We start from the raw sequence: 19,801 nt of genomic DNA, 5'->3' as shown, positions 1-19,801 counted from the left end.
GCTGCCATACAACTTCAAAAGTTATTTGGCTAAATGTATCTCAGAAGCTATAAAAGCTGTGATATGGAAATTTCACACAAATGAATATTTAAGTAAGGCCAATGTGTTTGATAAATGTCGTTGAAGTTGCTTGACTCTTTCTGGTAGCAGCCATACAACTCCAAAAGTTATTTGGCATTATCTCAGAAGTTATTGAAACTATAATATAGAAATCTCGTGAAAACAAGGATATTATTAGGACTGAAATTTTGCATAAATTAATATGGTAATATGCCAACTTAAAGTCCTAGTCTGTCACATAGTTAGCTATGGTATATTTATACGCACATGGGATAAGAAATTCGTACGGGTATTACAGAGTTGATACGGTCAACTCTATTTTTTCTCTTTTTTTTAATATTATTTGTCTTTTTAATTTTTTTTTTATAATTTTTAAAAATAATTTACATATAAATAATTACTTTTTTATTTTAATACTCAATTTAAATCGCTTCGTTTTTATAATATGAATACACCATCATAAGGTGGCAACTTTGTGATGAAAAAAAATACAGAAATGGTTTTTTTATATACGAAATAAATGCTCTTGTATGCCTCTAAAAATATATTTAAAAAATTAGGTAGATATCTATTGCGTATTCTTGCTCTCTTCCAAAAATTCGTATGTGTATAATAATAATATTAAAAAGGTATAGTGTTTAGTTCTTTTACCTAAGGGAATTTTTGTACACAAACATTGGTGAGTGATTGCATTAGTGTGATGTAAACGAATAGTCGAACTACTTCTTAAATAAATATACTTTGATTTTAAGTGCATATGTATTCATTATAACTAATTAATCTCTGGTTTTTAAATGCTCAAAACATTTTTTCTAAAATAAAATAGCTTTGCAATTTTAGATTTTTTAATCACTTTGGTTTTTTCAAAAATTTTTTTACTCTCAAAATTAAAACTTTTTAGCTCAATAATTTTGTTTTTTTTTCTCCTTTTTGTCCTATTAATAAAAATACTCAAATTGAGTTGTTTTTCTAAATGAACTTTTTTGAATACGTTTATAGTATATAAATTTTGTTGGTATAAGATTTTTATATTTTGTTGCTACAGTTTTTCATAAACATAACTAATTGAGTAGTCTAGCTTTTGCAATAGCAGCAAAATAATTTCTCGGGCAAAAAAAAATTAAATTTGAAGTAAACCGCAGAAAAGAACGATGACAAAGAAAATCAAATTAAAAAAAAAAACAATTAATATTATTCAAAAGTTTTTTTTAAAGTAGATTTTTTTAAAATAATTAAAATTTGAATAAAAACGATAATTAAAAATAATTTATAAAAAATTATTTTCGAAAATATTGACTCATTATTATTACGCAAAAGAAGTAACAAATGAAAAGAAGGCTGACAAATTGTTACATAAAAATAAAAAAAATATATTGTATATACTCGTATATTTGAAACAGTGAATTTTCGAGTGTACGAGCTCGGTTACAAAAAATTATTAAAATTATTCAGAATATCGCCAATATTGCAGTAACTGCACTTTATTAATGTATTAAGTATTGGACTTAATTAAATTTAATTTAATTCCATTAATTAATTTGAAAATTTAACTTCAAAAAATTATTAGACTAAAAATAAAATATATTCTACATTTGTACATACATATGTTGTACAACAAAATATTAAGTGCGTTTTCTTTGTGTGTGGGAGTCATAAAAAATAACAATAATTTTTGACAATTGTTTTCACACAAATAAGAAGAGAAAAGGCAAAGCCACGCAAATCGTATACATACATTTGTATATCAAAAATTATAAAAGTATATTCTGAAATTTAGGAATTTAGGTGAAGCGTTTTAGAGACAAAGATTTTTAAAACTTTATGAAAAATAGGATATAATATTTAAAAAAAATTTTTAAATATGGAATGGTATCCAGAGGATGAGGAAGAAGAAGAATTGCAATTTTCACCAGCTTTGTTAGCCAGGCGAGCTTCTGAAAGTTGGATAATAGCACCACCAGTTGAGGTGATGTTGTAAATGAAATTTTTATCATTACATACATATTGTATTTTTAGCGCAAAAATATATAGTGATACATACATATATATACATATATATATATATATGTATATTTTTATTTTTAATTTGGTTTTAGGTTTAATTATTCACTGTACAAATTAAAGCAAAATAAGAAATTAAAAGAGGTGAATAAGTAGTAAAATACAAATGAATGTGACGTAAATTAAAATTCATAAATATGAGATGGCTTTAATTCTAAAATTCCCTACAAAAAACATTTGTACTAAATTTTAAACATTAATTAAAAACATTAAAAAACTAGAAATATGCCTGCAAAATAAATCAGGTTGGAATAAGTAAAACGTTATTAAAATTACTAGCAAAGAAAACTAATATTAGACAATTTTATAATACTTTAGATAGACACAATATTGTAATAAAACCGTTAATTGCAAAAAATGTGTATGTATTTTATAGAGCGTACCAATAAACGTTAATCTGCAGAGGAAAAAATCTTTACCAGATTTTCAAGAATTACCTATTGCAACTTCAATGATGAGTCGTGAAGAAGTCTCGGCATTAGGTTCTGCACGTCGTGAAGAAGTTCGCAGACAAGTTGAACTTAATGAAAGATTAAAAGCTAATCCTTTATTATATTTAGTCAGTCCACAAGTTAAGGTAAGTCTATGCCAATCAATTTCCCAAAATTTAAAATTATACATATATAAGCAAAATTAAAAATATTTAAATATACATATAGCAGAAAGAAACAAAAACCCGCTCGGTTTGTAAAAATATTGCAGGCATATTGCAAAATAAATAATTTAACTGTTTTTAATATATTCAAATTCATAATTTTTTTACTATCTATCATTTAAATTCATTTTAAATTTTAAGTAATTGAATTTTGCACTAAATTAAATTCCAAGCGTTGTTCATTTAAAAAAAAAATTAACTTGAAAACTAAAATTAGTTTTAAATATTTTTTTAGTTTTATTTTTTTTAAATTTAAATTACGTTAATAAATGCTAAAGCACGCATTAATTAAAATTAAACTGATTTTTAATTAATTTCTAAATTTTTATTTGTATTAGAAAAGGTATTAAACACTTTTTTATTAAAATTTGTTATACAGGATTGGTTCTCTCGTCAACAATTGGTCCTATTGGTGCTAATCGTCAATGTAGTCTTGGCAATAATGTTTTTCAAGATGTTAACATAGCGTCAACTAAATGTTGGCACTCAATATCCACCAAAATCTTGTTATTCAGTATCTATGCAAACAGGATGAATAATTTATTTTACTATCTACATATAAGAGAAACTACAATTTTTAAAAGAATGAAATTGGAAGAGAAATGGTCTCTTTTACGAGATAATTTGTGCAAATTTTTGGATAGGGAAGTATAAGAAAGATTTGAGTTTTTTTTCAATAAAAACAAATTTTATAAATTAATTTCATATACAATATAAGAAGATACATATATATAAAGATATAAAAAATTTTTTAATAATTTTTTACTAAAATTTAAAATTTTAAATACAAAATATATGTGTACTTTGGAATCGTATATATGTGTACATTTAATAAACAAAACCAAGAAATATGAAAACTTAAAAACAAAAAAAATCGTTTGATATAAATCATAAAACAAAAATCGAGATCGAAAATATAAAATTAAATATTAATTATAAAAAACATGATTTCTCTATCAAATTGCCTTCAGTTTATATATACATACATACAATTATATACTTACTCTATTTACAATTGTAACTTTAAAAACAAAAATTAATCACAATATCAAACTTAGAATTTAATATTAAAATTCATTTTTTTAACTATTCTCGATTTATTTAAATGCCAATTTTTTATGAAGTCTAGATATATTTAAAAAAAGCAAAAACTTTTAATTAAATTTTAATGTGTAATTAAAGATAAATGCAATATTTTAGAAGAACTGACAAAAAAAAACAATGTAAAAAGAAAAGTAATAAAAAATATTATGTTCATGACTAAAATATATATGTATACCCATGCATATAAATTAATTTAAATATACAAATTTAGCAGATACATAGTTATATATGTTTATAAAACATACATATATATATATATATATATATATATGTATACATATGTGTGTACATATTTATATTTACATACTTATATATTTATATACATAATAGTATCAATAATTATTGATTATAGTATGTACATACATGTTTTATTTTTAAACATTGACCATATTATAATATAATTGTAATGTTATGCCTTCGTTAAGTAAAAATCTAAACTTTTGTTAGAGTTATAAAAAAGTTATTTTTTAATTGACGAAAAATGCAAATAAAAAAAATTAAGGAAAAAGTTATAGAAAATAAACAGGAATTTCTTCCTTCTTTCTATATAATTGTTATAAAAACACCCAATTGAATGGGAAATAAAATGTTATTTTTTATTATGAATTTTATAAAAAAATTTATGCAATTTTTTACTTTTATCATAAAATTTTATGTATTTAAATATAAATTATAAAAAAAAATATACTCTTGTTATTATCATAATTAAATAAATTTAATGTTTCTTGTAAAATTTTGTTTTTTTACAATTTGTCATAAATATATACATACATACATGTATATATGCACATACTTAACTATAATTAGACATTTTTGCATATAATTTATATATTACTATAATTACTATTATTAATTTATATATTACTATTATTTTTCACATACTATATTACAGTATGTGAAAAAATATTAAATTTCGCAAAAATGGCTTCTTTGTGAGTGACTAATTTTAAATAATAATATAAAAATTTTTTTACAAAAATTTCTCATTTCTACCTCAGACAGATTTTTATTAAATTTTCTCTAATCTGTATTAGGCAGAAGTTTTTAAATATTTACATCCATACACACATCACTTATACACACATTTGTGTGTGTGTAATTTAAATATAAAATAATATTTGAAATCTATAAGGGAAAAAGGAAAATCATATTATGTATATATGTAGTTTTTGATAAAAGAAAAAGCCAAATGAAATATCCAAAAAAAATTTCAAATAAAAAATATTTTTTTTATAAAATATGTACTGTTAGACAATTTATTTTAAATTATTTCAGTATATACCTAATACATATATGTTATAGCACAAATATTTTTGTTTGGCATTTTTATTTGGCGTTTAGAATGTAATTATCTTTCAATTTTAATTTATTATAACACACGAGAACGCTAGGAATTCGCAACAAGCGTCTAACATTTTTAGGTAATGTTAAAAAGTTAGAATCTTATATTAGGCATTCGTAGTTCTAAATTAACCCTCAGTTATGCGAAAAATACAAAATAAAACTATTTTTTTTTAGTTCAAAAGAATGTTTGCGGAATAGGACAACAAATTAAAATTTAATTTAGTTTAGGAAATTTTTTTCGAAGTTGTAATTAAATCTAAAGTAAATTACACAAATATTCAAGTTGTATAAATTTATATACATAAATGTATCAAATTATTTTATCAGAATCGCTAACCTAATATATAAGTATGTGGAAAATTTGTGAATAATAAGTTTTGGAATTTTGCATTTTGAAAATATAAAAAAAATACTTTAAAAAAATTGTGAATTATTCAAATTTGTAATTTTCATTGAGAAGTTTATTTTTTGCTGGAATAAAACTATTCAAAATATAAAATTATTTAATTATTTCGTTAATGTTGAATATACACATGTATATACACATATTTATATGTTTTGTCAAGTCACAGCCCTTAAAGAGCAACTTAAAAATGATTTTATAAGAGCAACTTAAAAATAGTTTCGTATTTTAATAAATACGTATTCAAAACTAAATCAAATTGGGTAAATATTGGATATTACTGTAAATTTCCTAGAAAAATGCATTTAAAAAAATAAATTATTAAAATTTTTAACTTATTTATTGAGTTGTCTGAGTCGTTATTAACATTCATTGAAGAATGAACATTATTGCTTCTTAAAAGTTTGGATACCTTAACGTCATTGACTCAAACCTTAAACATATTACAATTACTTTAATTGTAAGCGCAAATGATCGAAAATTTTCGATTTTTTATTTTACATACTTTCTTGCTTGTAAAAAAGAGTGCTTCAGGTCATTTTCGTTATTTGCAGAGTCATTATACACGCTCTGACTCTTAAAAGTTTGCTCTTATTAGATCTGTCTGGAATAAGAAAGTTTTTAAAAACTTTTAAAAACTTTATAAAGTTTTTGCATGCAAAGCGTCTGGGACACGCTTTCTAGGGCCTCAACCCTAAGAGAGAGTAACAGTTCACAGCTGACGAATTTAAATACGTATTCTTATGGGATCTATAGAGGACCCTTTTTAACACCATAAATCTCATACAAGATCAACTTTTTTCAAATTTTTAATTGGAAAAAGTTAAAACTCAATCTTTTTCTACTTTACTAGTGCTTACATTCTTAAAGTTTTGTGTTATTAAAACATTAAAAAATTGATTTAAAAAAAATCTTCCACGTTCCGTTCATTTTTTTAAGATTTCAATAAATGCTATACTACAGGAAAAAAAATAGTGCATTTTTTTTTCGAAGTATTTAGTTGCACTAAAATCAACTGAAAATTTTCTTTTCAAATTTTAGAAAATTGTACATTTAATATTAACGAGTTTGCTAATTTTGTATGATATATCTCCCACAATGCATACTTCTGATATAATCACATATATATCTATATATTTTTCATGTGTATACTACATTAATTAAACTTATATGCCTCATAATTCATAAACACTACTGCATATGTGAATTCTTTTTATATTAAAAGTCCATATAATTTTTTTATATGTATGTACATATGTATATGATTATAGTTTTATTAGGAATTATTTTCACATTGTTAGTAAGGCTAATTGGATAATTTACCTAAACTACCGCATCAAAAACTTTAAAACTTATGCAAGTTCCTTTATAATTTTTTTATTATTTTTGTTTTTTATAGGGGACAACTTGAAACGTGGCATCTTTATAACGATTATAAAATTAAAATCAAATAATTAGAAACTTAAATTAAAATTTAATAAAATTTTTATTAACTTTATATTAAGTCATGTATTCTTCACTAAAAAATATAGCAATTTTACAAACCCATTCGCAAAAAAATCAGGGTCTAGGCCACACTATATCTTTTGATAAGCAAAGTACAAGTAGTTCGATTCTGCGATTACATCACAATAATGCAATCACTAACCAATTTTGATATACAAAAAATTCCCTTAGTTAAAAGAGTTAAGCAGTATACCTTTTTATTTTCATTTTTAAACACATAAGAATTTTTGGGAGAGGGAAAAAGTATGCAATAGACGTCTACCTGTTTTTTATAATGTAGTTTTAAAAGCGGGAGTTATTTATTTTTTCGTGTATAAAGTATAGGAAAAAATATTAAGAATTTCTGTAACTTATTCCAGTACGAGGTGGCAGAAATGGTGTATCCATATTATAAAAGCGAAGTGATTTAAAATTTTTATTAAAATTCTTAATATTCTTTCCTATATTTTATATACGAAAAAATTAATAACTCCCGTATTTAAAAATAAATTATAAAAAAACAGTTAGACATTTATTGCGTATTTTTTCCCTCTCCCAATAATTCTTATGTGTATGGAAATGAAAATAAGAAGGTATACTGCTTAACTCATTTATCAAAAGGAATTTTTTATATACAAATATTGGTGAGTGATTGCATGAGTGTGATGTAGACGGAGAGTCGAACTACTTATTAATAGATATACTTTGCTAAATACGTTATAAATAAAGTTGGGTCAAACCAATGGTTTGTATTGTAGCACTTTTCCCTTCAACAAGTGAAAATACTGCTTTGAAAAACAATCGATGTTTACTTGAAAAACAATCTACCACACTACCAAAATTATTTTGACTCATATACGAAACTATTTCTAGGATTGCACATATTTAGGATGAAGGAATTATGCAGTCTTCGAAACAAAGCAAAAATTTCTATAAAGAGGGGTTAACATAATGCCCTATTTTAAGGTTTAATTGTGTGAGTTAAGAAAAATCATTATATTTTTTAATGTCATGGAATTTACCGTTAGCTTTTTACGTTTATAGAAATTTGAAAAAGCTTGCGGTTTCGGAAATATAAGGCGTCAAAAATTTAAATTTTACAAATTTCAAGAGATGATAACTTGAGGGGGGCGGAGATGGAAAAAAATTTTCTTCTAACGAAATGAATTATTTGTTAGTGCCTAAAAGCTACTAAAATTTCAGGTTCCCACATCCTGGGTTCTAGAAGAAAAACAACATCCAAAATTTGAAAAATACAGATTTTATGTAATGGTAAATTTTAACGGCCATTATGTTTTTTTACAGTTCAAGTATAGTAGCCGAGATAAAAGAATATGAGTTTTGGAATGTTGAAAGATGTTATATTTATCAATACTTCTTGAATGAAATGTTAATTTTCAACTATTGCTATGAAATTATCATTAAATTATGTGCAATAATGGCTGTATTTGAATAATGTTTTTGGAAAAAAGCTAATATTTCTGGAAATTTTTCCATAAACTTATCAATTGACCAAATGCGTCCTGGGCAATCATGAAAGAACCAATGCTTTTACATCAAATAACGTAAAAAGTGCTGTTAGATACTCAGAAGATGCTTCCAAAATTTCGGAAGATTATATAGATAAGAACCTAAGAAAGGCACGAAAACTAAAGAAACTGACAATAATGCAATGCAAAAACCTAAAGAAATTGACAGTTGCTTAATGCAAATGATGCAAGACATGCTACAAAAAATTGTCGAAACCTCAATGAGATTAACTACTATGGAGAATAGACATACTAACGTATATCTAGCAATACCAAAATTTCTGAAAAATGTCAATAAACAAAATAAGCTCGGTACGTGCAGCGGTAATGGAGTTCTATTCAATATTAATTTTATTCTATTCAATATTAATTCTGAAATTCAATATTAATTTTATTACAGTATATTTTCCATCAAGATGCAACATAAAAAAGGATATTTTTAGAATCTCCTATGCGTGGATGGAAATGGATTTGTATTGGGAGGTGGCTATTGTTATGCTAAACATGTCGATTGGGGCTCTAAATTGACCTCAACTAGAGGTAGAGACTTAAGGAAAGCTATCCGAAAATTGGGATGTTCCTTATTGGCCTACTGATACCAAAAAAGTCCCTGATCTTATTGACCTTTTTATATCTAAAAGGATTTCGGCAAATTTTGAATTTGGAAGATGATTTAAATTTGAATCCCGATCAGTTTGCTGTAATATTAACCCTGAATTAGAAAATAGCCACAGATTGGTTAGTCTTCAAATATGGTGTTGTTAGAAATATAAATCCCAACGCTAAACTGCAGATTATAGATCAACTAGTTTCTGAAATAGAGGGTTTCATTAAATTGATACAGAAAGTCGCCTCGAAAAACACAAAATTCTTTGAATTCAGACCTGCACCGAGTAATAATCCTAACGCAGACGATAAAATGATTGTGAATAGACCTTCTCAAAAACACAAAAGAAAAATAGAAAATTTTAAATCAGTATCATACCACATTTTTATAAAGAGCTTATCGGCAACTAAAGAAACCAATTGTTTGTTCTAGACCCCAAACTGAAACAACTAGATAAATCATAGTCAAAAGGCAATAGGGATAAAGCAGAAATATTTACTGATCACTTGGAAGAAATTCTTCAACAAAATAGACTGAATACAAGTGTTTGTTTAGTAGGAGGTCTTGTTATGGATGAAAATTTGCCAAGCAATAAAGTCGCTTAAATTGAATAAGGCCCCAGGTTTTGATTTCATTACTTCTGAGATATTAAGGGAATTGCCGAGAAAGGCATTGACATTTTTTAAAACACTGATAATTACAGCATTAAATCTGATTTATGTTCCTAGTGCTTGAAAAGTAGTCAAAGTTATAATAATATGAAGTTCACAACTCTCAATCTAGAAAAGAAAAAGTTAATTTTAAACGCCTTGATCCAGAAGTTACTTTGTTATTACCAATTTTGGATCACACACCGTCAAGTAAGTTTACATACTACATAATTATTATATAAGAGCTATAAAGTTTTATTTATTTTTTTTTCTTTTTTCACTTCTTGCGATGAGCATAGGGCTGGTGCATAATATCATGCCCTAGTTTTCTTGCGTCATAGACTTTTAACTAGATAGGTGATTTTCTTTTCGTATTAAATATTTAAGTTTATTAATGTTTACTGTTTATTTTTCTTAGTTTTTAATATCGAATATTATGAATATATGAAAATTACTTGTATAATATTTATAAGTATTGTATAATAAGTTATAATATTATATATAATTTTTATAATGATCTAACTGGGGTTTGAATTCGAGACTCTTTTTTTAAAGGATCGGTGCCATAACCACTGCACCATTGGTCAGATATATAAAATTTTATTACATAATAGCAAAATGTTAGAGAAGCTTATAAAAACCCATATCTGAGCTTATACTCATATGAGAACACACACATACATATGTTCTCAAATATCAGTTGTATCACAAGTTTTAACAATTATTATAAATATTTTATCTTAATAAAGCAACGTTTCTCAGTAGCTCTTCACTTTGCCGAGTTATCTATTCTTACAAAAATTGCAAAATGTGCAGTTTTTAGCTGGTGTCAATAATTGTACGAGTACCTTCATAGTATACAGCTATTGACTGTACAGAAATTCATCAACAATTGAACCAATTATTGACACCTTTATTTTATAACCGTTAATAACTTGTTTTTCATTTTGATTATATAAACATAAAAAAGTTCATTCATTCCAAAAGTGCAACAATTAGACTAATAAAGTTGGGTCAAACCAATGGTTTGACTTTTCCCTTCAAAAAGTGAAAATTCTGCTTTTAAATACTGTATTAAAATTATAACTATTAAAATTATTTTCATTGATATACAAATATATGTAATCCTATTTCTAGGATTGCATATATTTAGGATGAATGATTTATGCAGTCTTTGAAATAAAGCAAAAATTAATATAAAGTGGGGTTAACATAATGCTCGATTTTAAGGGTTAATTGTGTGAGTTAAGAAAAATGATTATAATTTTTAATGTCATAAAATTTACTGTTAGATTTTTGGGTTTATAGAAATTTGAAAAAGCTTACGGTTTCAGAAATATAAGGTGTCAAAAATTCAAATTTTACAAATTTCAAGAGGCGATAACTTGAGGGGTGGTGGAGATGAAAAAAAATTTTCTTTTGACGAAATGCACTATTTGTTAATTGTCTAAAAGTCCCTAATATTTCAAGCTTCTGCAGGCTGGGGTCTAGAAGAAAAACGACATCAAAAATTTAGAAGAAAAGGACTTTATATAGGGTGTAGAAGTTTTGTAAACAAAAAAAGTGCCCACGGACGGACGGACGGACGGACAGAGTGAAACTAATAAGCACTTTTTTTCAAAGAATTTGGAAAAGTGCTAAAAATATAGCAGGAATCTTAAAAAATTCTAAATTTACATATTAAAGTTCTTAATGATTTTGACTATTTTTTTTTGGCTCAAATAAATTCTGTAATATTCTTTTTTTATTTTTTAAATTAATTGAAATTTATTATATAATTAATAAAAATCTATTAATTATAAAATAATTAATAAATTACCTACTAATTAATTAAAATTTATTATATAATTAACGAAGAATGAAGAAAATGTCAAATAATTTGAACCCAGAATAAACTTTTGTGATTAATAATTTTAAATACTCGAAAAGCGCTATTGCAATTTGGGTGTCAATAACTGTATCAGTTTTTCGGAGTATCAATAATTGTACCCGTTATGCTATGCCTTTTTTACAAAAAAAAGGGAGAAAAAAAAATAGAAGAAGAAAAAAAAGAGTAAAAGGACAGAAAAAAAAATTTTAATTTATATAAAAAGAAAGCAAAAAGGAAGCAACAACGTGGGATCCTAGAAAAAGAAAAAAAATATGTAAAAGAATTCGCAAGATGCAAATGAAAAGTTATATTTAAAGTAAAGATATAATAAAGTTTTAATTTCAATTAACAATAATTATATGCATATTTCCAATTGGTTGTTTCTCAATTTTTTTTTGTATTTTTTTTTGGAAAATTTGTTAATATATTTTGTTGGAAAAAATAATTTAATTATAAAAATAATTTTTATTACTATGTTCCTTTTTGGAACAGATTTATATTAAGTTTAAGTACGCCAGTACTTGAAAAAGAAAAATATATCGTATATGTACTTGTAGAACAAAAAGAAGAAAAAAGAAAATTTTTTTTTTTTGGAAAAAGGAAAACAAATTATGTCGAATTATTAATGGAAAAGTTAAATAAAATAAAAATAGAATTAAGTTTAATTAAATTTAATATGAAGGAAAAGAAAAGAAAAAATTCAAGTTTTTTTTTTCTTTGTAGAAGTTTTTTTTCACAATTGCACTAGTTACAAGGTATAATGCGCTATTTAACTTGAAATCTAGGCTTTAAGTACAATATTAATGGAATTGTAAGTCCATTCCCCTTTGGTGTGTCTGAATTTTAGTGATTTTTAGAGCAAAGCTTGGAAGTCTCAATACCAGGTGTTCTGGCAGGCCGCGGGCCGGCACGTATTCCTGGTTCGTGTTGCGAATGCAATTTGGTTGTGAACCGTCATGAACTCAATCTTTTGGAGTATTATCAGTAAGTGTGTGTCTCCGTAGTGTCATTCATTGTGTGTGTTTGTACAAATGTTTTTACGTAGTTCAAAACAACATGAAAAATAAACCTAAATGAACGTAAATCTGCACATGTAAATTTCACAAACAAAAGTTTAGTAAACCCACCACATTTAAGTTTGAATGATGCTTAAAAATCAATCCAAAACACAGCGAATAAAGCCACACCTAGATATGACTTTAGATGTGAAGCTCGGATGGAAAGAACGTGTAAAGAAGAAAAGTATAGAATCAGAGAACAACCATAAAAAAACTAATGGTTAGTCAGTTTGACTTGTTTTAGGAATTAATGACCATCCAGGTGCGTGTTAGGTTAGATTAAGAGAGCTCACTATTGATACGTCTGACGACAGTTTGGCTCTGCCTATTTTTGTCTTTCTATGATTTTTAACACTTGTATTTAAAAACAAAAAACAATTAAGACATTACAACAGTACATCTTTGAAGGCGACAAACACTAACGAAACAGCAGAGAGCACTATTAATCACTTAACTCACCAACACTATATCACAACTATAAAACACTACTAATACCTTCTACCACGTATCCCACATTAGATCTATGAAATAGAGCAATTTCTCTTACACTAGAAAACATCCAAACCTCAGATAGAAATATAAGATATATTTCTATATATCACGTAAATGATCCACTACAGCCAAATGTGAAAAAAACACATCGAAGTTATTTCTCATGCTATGGACGTTTTGACGAACAACAGAAAATCTATTGCAAATATTAAAAGTTCGTTTCAGTGCACAAAAACTTTTTTTTTTCAAACCATTTTCGTTAGAATCCAGAAGAAGACTTGTAGATTGTAGATTCTAAGGGAACCGAGTGGGACAGGAGCATCCCCCCAAGCCACCGCAGCCATTTTTGACTTATTGTAGCCCCCCCACTCTCCCGTCTATAATATCCCCGTCCCAATCACAAAGCCGGAGATATCCCTAAGGGAGTTGGACAACAGTTCCCGAACACTTAGGGACCCATGTCCAAGACAATTGCGGCGCCGAACAGCTAGTGCCGGACACTCGCAGAGAATGTGCAAGTTTAATTTGTTACTTTTTTTAATAAAACAACAAAAGGTTTTTTAGTAAACAACAAAAGAATTTATTTTATTTTATTTTTTTATATTACTAAATCTGACGAAACCAAAACTTAAACTAAATTTTATTTTTTAAAATCTTATTATTAAAGTATTCAAAAATCGAAAATCGATTTTTGTTCAATTTTTTACATAGTAACATATTTTATCAAAACAAGAAAAAAATTATATTTTACGTAACATTCTTCTTTTCAAATGCAATAAATTTAGTTTGTTGCACTTGAAAAGGAAATTGTGAAACAATTTTTATTTTGCCGTTTTGTAACATGATTCCTCAACTTTAATGAACGAAAAAAAATAATTTGAAAAATAAATGTGTTGAACTTGAAAAATAAATGTGAAATTTGATCTTTATATTTTTTAATTCTTTATTAAAAATTAGGATAGGTCAAGTACTTGAGAATAATAATAAGAAATTATGATTCTTATGTTTGAATTTAGATTATTTAAGTGGAAATTATAAGAATCATATAATAAATTTTATATTTTATTACTCTTAGAGCTAAATAGAATTCAGTTCTATTATTCTAGATAATATCTCATTAGTTGGATATATAACTCCCCCATCCTTAAGATATTTGTTCTCCTGGACAAAACGTTGAGAATCAATTTTGTTTATATTATTTAGAGGTTTTTCTTTTCTTGTTTTAATTAACATATAAGTTAAAATGATTAAAATAAAAAGCATTATTATTACAAAAATTGTATTAAAATATGTTAAATTTTCATTAAACTTTCTTTTATTTTTAATTTCATGAATTTCTTTATTATTTTCTAATTGCTTAAGATTTAAATTTTCTAACTTAATTGTATTATTAATATTTTTAATTGTGGTATAATTCGGAATAACGATATTATACTTAAACTCTTTATTTTTGTTTGAAAATTTAATATTATTTATTTCAATAGTACAATTGCTAAAGTAAATTATATAATTTTTATTTAGTAAATATGTTATATCATTACAATCGCTCTTTAAAGTATGGTTTTGGGCATTTATTATTAAAATCATACCTTTATTAATTTCTTCTATTTTATAATTTTTTTCAGTAGTCTTAGAACAGTCACCATATGCCATTATAAAAAGATTTGAAATACAATTTGAAGTTAATTGCAATTTCTTTATATATCTTTCCTGGGTAAGATAATATGTTTTATTTTTAAAAGATACAATATCAGAATTTGGAATATCGACTAGTTCAAATTTTGAATTTGGTAGTCCAAATATTTTATATTTAATAGCTTTTTCATTACTCAAAATTGGTATTGCCTGAAAAGAATTTATATTTTCTTTTAATCCTGGTAGGGTGTAAATTTTTATTATTAGTATCTGTAATTTTATTTTCGTATTTTTTCACTTTAATTTTCTTGTAGCGAGGTAGTTCTTTATAACGGACTATAGCAGGGTTTTGTATTAATATTTCAGAGTCATTTGGGATTTTGAAATCTTTTCTATTTTTATTTAATTTACCTAAGATTTTCTCTTTTTTTTGTTGTAGCCTATCTTTGATTTCCTGAAAGTTTGAGATTTTTCCACTAATAAAATCCGATGGTCTAACTTCAGTTACTGAATGAAGCGTATTATTATAATATTCTACGGCTTTTAAAATTTTGCTTTCAGTGTCTAGATTCGGGTCGGATATAGTTAATATTCTTATATGTTCTATGACAGTTCCGTGAGCCCTTTCTATGTCTGAATTACCAATATGACTTCTTGGTGAAGTGAAATGCAGTTCTATATTTTCTAATCTACAAAAATCTTTCATATTTAAGCTATCAAATTCATTATCAAATATAAATTTTTTTGGTTTCCCAAACATGGAATTTTTTAATCTTAACGCTTGAACTATTGTGACACTATTTCTATCGCTTAACTTGAAATTGAGAGGTGTTTTGAAAACTTATCGATCGTAGTGAGAAACACTTCCTTCTTTAGATAAAAGGTGTCACCATGAACTATTTGGTTAGGTTCAGAAGGTGTTTCGGACAAATTAAATTTATATTGATTTGGGCTTCGATCGTACTTTGCCAAATTACAAGTGTTACAATTATTTATAAATTTATAAATGAAATCTTTTAATTTTGGATAAAAATAACTATCTTTGATTTCATTAAAATTTTCTAATATTCCGCGATGATTAGTTTTTTCGTGAAAATTTTTTATAATATTAATGAGATCATCTTCATTTTCTACATCTTGAGCTAATTTAGTGCATTTAATTAATTTAATTTTTCTATTATTACTAAACAATTCAATTAATTTTCTTTGTAAAATATTAAATTTACTGTCATTTAATTCCGAATAAATTGCAGTTGTACCGTTTTTTATAAATCGCCTTAAGAAATCATTTAAATAATTTTCATTGTTTAAGTCTTCTTCAGAGATAAAAATTTTTCTATATTTATTGTATTTTATAATCAGTTCACCAGGTTTCTTTGCTACAAGATGAATCTGATTTAAATATTTATTTACGATGTTTTCTACAGTCGGAATGTGATCGCCCAAATTTTCGACGCCACTATGAATTGTAGCTACACCGCTTTGATTTTCTGACAAAACATTATTCTGTAATACATTAATTTCATTATTTTCAACATTAATTCTACTTAAAAAATAGGCAACTTTATTATCCTTGCCCTTCACATATTCGATATCAAAATTGAACTCATTTAGTTTTATTCTCCATCTTTGGAGTCTTGAATTTGGCTCTTTTAAAGAGTTCAGCCACACCAAAGGCCTGTGATCCGTCTTTATCGTGAATCTAACACCATAAAGATACGGTCTAAAATATTTTGTAGACCATACGATTGCTAACAGCTCTTTTTCTATAGTACTGTAGCGAGTTTCATGGTCATTTAATGTTCTACTGGCAAATGAAATCGGATGGCCGTTTTGCGATAAAACAGCTCCAATCGCAAAATCACTTGCATCGGTAGTCAAGGTAAATTTGTAATTAAAATTTGGATATCTTAAAATAGGATCACTTATAATAATTTCTTTCAATTTTTCAAAAGCGGCAATATATTTTGGATTACTTACATCGATTTTATTATCCTTTTTCAAACAGTAGGTTAAAGGTTGCGCAATTTTTGCGTAATCTTTTATAAACTTCCGATAATACCCGGTTATCCCAAGAAAGCTTTCAATTGATTTTCGAGAGTTTGGAAGTTTAAGTTTTTTTATAATATCAATTTTTTTTGTATTGGGTCTTATTCCTTTGTCTGTAAGAAGATGTCCCAAATATTCCGATTCCTTAGAGAAAAAGAGACATTTGTCTAACTGAATTTTTAAATTAAATTTTCTAAGTTTTTCAAAAATTTTTATTATAGCATTTTCATGCTCTTGAAGTGAAGTACTGAAAATTAATATATCATCAAGATATACAACGCAGTTAATATTAATGAAGTCGCGTAAAACGTAATTGATCATCCTCTGGAATGTTGCCGGAGCATTCTTTAAACCGAATGGCATCCTGACAAACTCATAATGTCCTTGAGGAGTCGAAAAGGCTGTTTTTTGCTGATCTTTTTCGTCTACAAGGATTTGGTGAAATCCTTTAGCGAGATCAAGTGTTGTGAAGTATTGGGCTTTTCCCAATTTATCGAAAAGTGATTCTATATTTGGAATCGGAAATTTGTCTTCTACAGTTATTTCATTTAACTTCCTATAATCTACGACGATTCTCCATTTTTGCTGTCCCGATTGATCTAGTTTTTTAGGGACCACCCAAATTGGAGAATTATAGGGAGAGCTACTATGTTTAATTATCCCCTGTGATAGCATCTCCTTAACCTGATTTTCGACTTCCAGTTCATGAATTTTAGGAAATCTATAAATTTTTGAGTAAACAGGTCGACTATCGGTTGTTATGATTTGATGTTTTATGCAATTGATGTTGGTTAAATTTTGACCTTCTTGGTAAAATAGGTCCCTATTTTCATAAACAATTTTTTTCAACATTTTATGTTCTTCATTATTGAGATGGTCAGTTTTGATATAATCAAGAATATTGTTATTTTTAAAGTCTAAAGAATATAGTTGGTCAACAACTTCATAAGGACAAGAAAATTTAAATTTTGTTATTTTTCCCATAATTTCAATAAAGTGTTGTTTTAAATCGATTTTTGCAACAATATTTCTTAGAACATTTTGACCCAAAATTGCATCAAAACTTTTATTTTTTAAATTAATTACCCTCCAAAGTATCTGAGCTTTATGATTAAATTCGATGGGAACATCAGTTATTAATGTGTAATAAATTTTGCTCTTTCCAAATAAAGTGTTTAGTTCTACAGGCTCTTTTAATTTTGTCTTTTTAATTTCTGGGAATAGTGAGTCATTAATGATAGAAGTTGTGGAGCCTGTGTCAATCAAGCAATTAAATTTTTTATTACCGATAGTAAATTCTACTATTGGTAGAGTGTTGTCCGAGGCTGTAAATGAAAATTTTGTTCAGAGTTATTTTGTGTGTTATTTTGCGTTATTGTATTTACGTCAACATCCATCGGTTCTGGAGATTGGTGATTTCTATTACTATTGTTAAAATTTATTGTTCTATTGAATCTACTTTGTTCTGAGTTATTATAATTATTACCAGAATTTCTACTAAAGTTATTTATTGTTCTATTGAATTTACTTTGCCCGGAGTTATTATAATTGTTATTAAAACTTCTACTAAAGTTAGAAACATTACGACTACCACTATTATTATAATTATTATTATTATTGTTATATCTGTTATTATTGTGAAATATATTTCGGTTACTTCTTTGATTTGGAAGTCCCGCATGATTTTGATTTCTTTTTGCAATATAATTTTGATTTTTATTATTATAATTTGAATTACACGTAATGCCAGTTTGGCATAGTTCAGAATATGCTTCTTCTAAACTTTTTACACCTTTTATTCTCAGGTACATATTATCTGACCGCGGAAGTTTGTTCAAAAATTTTTCTAATATACTATGTTCATTATTAGAAGGCTTAAAATCTATCGGACTATCTGGATCTAACTTATATTTTAAATTTAATTTATCTAAAATTATAGTTAATTCTGAATAAAATTGACTTACATTTATAAATTTGACAGCGTCGGCCATTTCCTTTAATTTCAGGTACGACTCTGGGATACCAAATGATTTTGTTAGTTGGGTTTTAATTTCGTCCCACGTTGCATTTTCTAATCGCCTAATGCTAATAGCTGCTTCTCCTTGAATTTTTGACAAAATTGTGTTCTTGAGGTATGATTTCATCTAATTTTAGATTTTTTCTTTTTATGAAATTCTTTTTGTTTTACTATGTTCTTTTATCGCCATAAATTTTTTTAAGAAAAAAACTAACGCACTTTTTTGTTTTCAAATAATATTTTAGTTCAGACCCGTTTTAAATTATTGATACTATCTTGATTAATTTAAACGAATGGTCTTAGTAATAATAAATAACTTTTTGTTATTAATATTATAATGATTTTATTTCGGTAAAGTTTAATTGTTTTGCATTTTTTTTTTTTTAATAATTAATTACTTTATACCGAATGGCGTCAGTTGGCGATCCTACCGACTGCGCCAGTTTAATTTGTTACTTTTTTTAATAAAACAACAAAAGGTTTTTTAGTAAACAACAAAAGAATTTATTTTATTTTATTTTTTTATATTACTAAATCTGACGAAACCAAAACTTAAACTAAATTTTATTTTTTAAAATCTTATTATTAAAGTATTCAAAAATCGAAAATCGATTTTTGTTCAATTTTTTACATAGTAACATATTTTATCAAAACAAGAAAAAAATTATATTTTACGTAACATTCTTCTTTTCAAATGCAATAAATTTAGTTTGTTGCACTTGAAAAGGAAATTGTGAAACAATTTTTATTTTGTCGTTTTGTAACATGATTCCTCAACTTTA

General features: G+C 25.9%; 2 protein-coding genes across 2 annotated transcripts; one reads left to right on the top strand and one right to left on the bottom strand.

Moving 5' to 3' along the window:
- The first annotated feature begins 1,029 nt into the window (after positions 1–1,029).
- LOC129612482 (uncharacterized) lies at positions 1,030–4,594 on the top strand. Its single transcript, XM_055526097.1, has 3 exons — positions 1,030–2,026; positions 2,498–2,698; positions 3,156–4,594. Exons 1-3 carry the CDS (start codon positions 1,922–1,924, stop codon positions 3,240–3,242), a joined length of 393 nt encoding a protein of 130 aa, XP_055382072.1. The 5' UTR covers positions 1,030–1,921; the 3' UTR covers positions 3,243–4,594.
- A 9,631-nt stretch (positions 4,595–14,225) lies between these two features.
- Positions 14,226–19,544, bottom strand: LOC129612433 (uncharacterized). The gene is made up of 2 exons (XM_055526023.1): positions 18,967–19,544; positions 14,226–15,163 (listed from the first exon to the last, which is right to left on the bottom strand). Exons 1-2 carry the CDS (start codon positions 19,144–19,146, stop codon positions 14,396–14,398), a joined length of 948 nt encoding a protein of 315 aa, XP_055381998.1. The 5' UTR covers positions 19,147–19,544; the 3' UTR covers positions 14,226–14,395.
- Positions 19,545–19,801: the final 257 nt, after the last annotated feature.

The sequence above is a fragment of the Condylostylus longicornis genome, unplaced genomic scaffold, assembly GCF_029603195.1.
Source record: "Condylostylus longicornis isolate FDR11 unplaced genomic scaffold, ASM2960319v2 ptg000072l, whole genome shotgun sequence".
Taxonomy (NCBI): domain Eukaryota; kingdom Metazoa; phylum Arthropoda; class Insecta; order Diptera; family Dolichopodidae; genus Condylostylus; species Condylostylus longicornis.
The sequence above is the reverse complement of the archived record's forward strand: the minus strand, read 5'-3'. Positions and strand labels throughout refer to the sequence as shown.

Excerpts from the sequence above, each read along its gene's own strand:
- LOC129612482 (XM_055526097.1), top strand. The coding sequence starts at position 1,922 with ATGGAATGGTATCCAGAGGATGAGGAAGAAGAAGAATTGCAATTTTCA. Across the intron at positions 2,027-2,497 it reads TAATAGCACCACCAGTTGAG|AGCGTACCAATAAACGTTAA; the intron begins GTGATGTTGTAA and ends TGTATTTTATAG. Across the intron at positions 2,699-3,155 it reads TAGTCAGTCCACAAGTTAAG|GATTGGTTCTCTCGTCAACA; the intron begins GTAAGTCTATGC and ends TTTGTTATACAG.
- LOC129612433 (XM_055526023.1), bottom strand. The coding sequence starts at position 19,146 with ATGAAATCATACCTCAAGAACACAATTTTGTCAAAAATTCAAGGAGAA. Across the intron at positions 15,164-18,966 it reads ACGCTGTCAAATTTATAAAT|GCAATACCAATTTTGAGTAA; the intron begins GTAAGTCAATTT and ends AATTCTTTTCAG.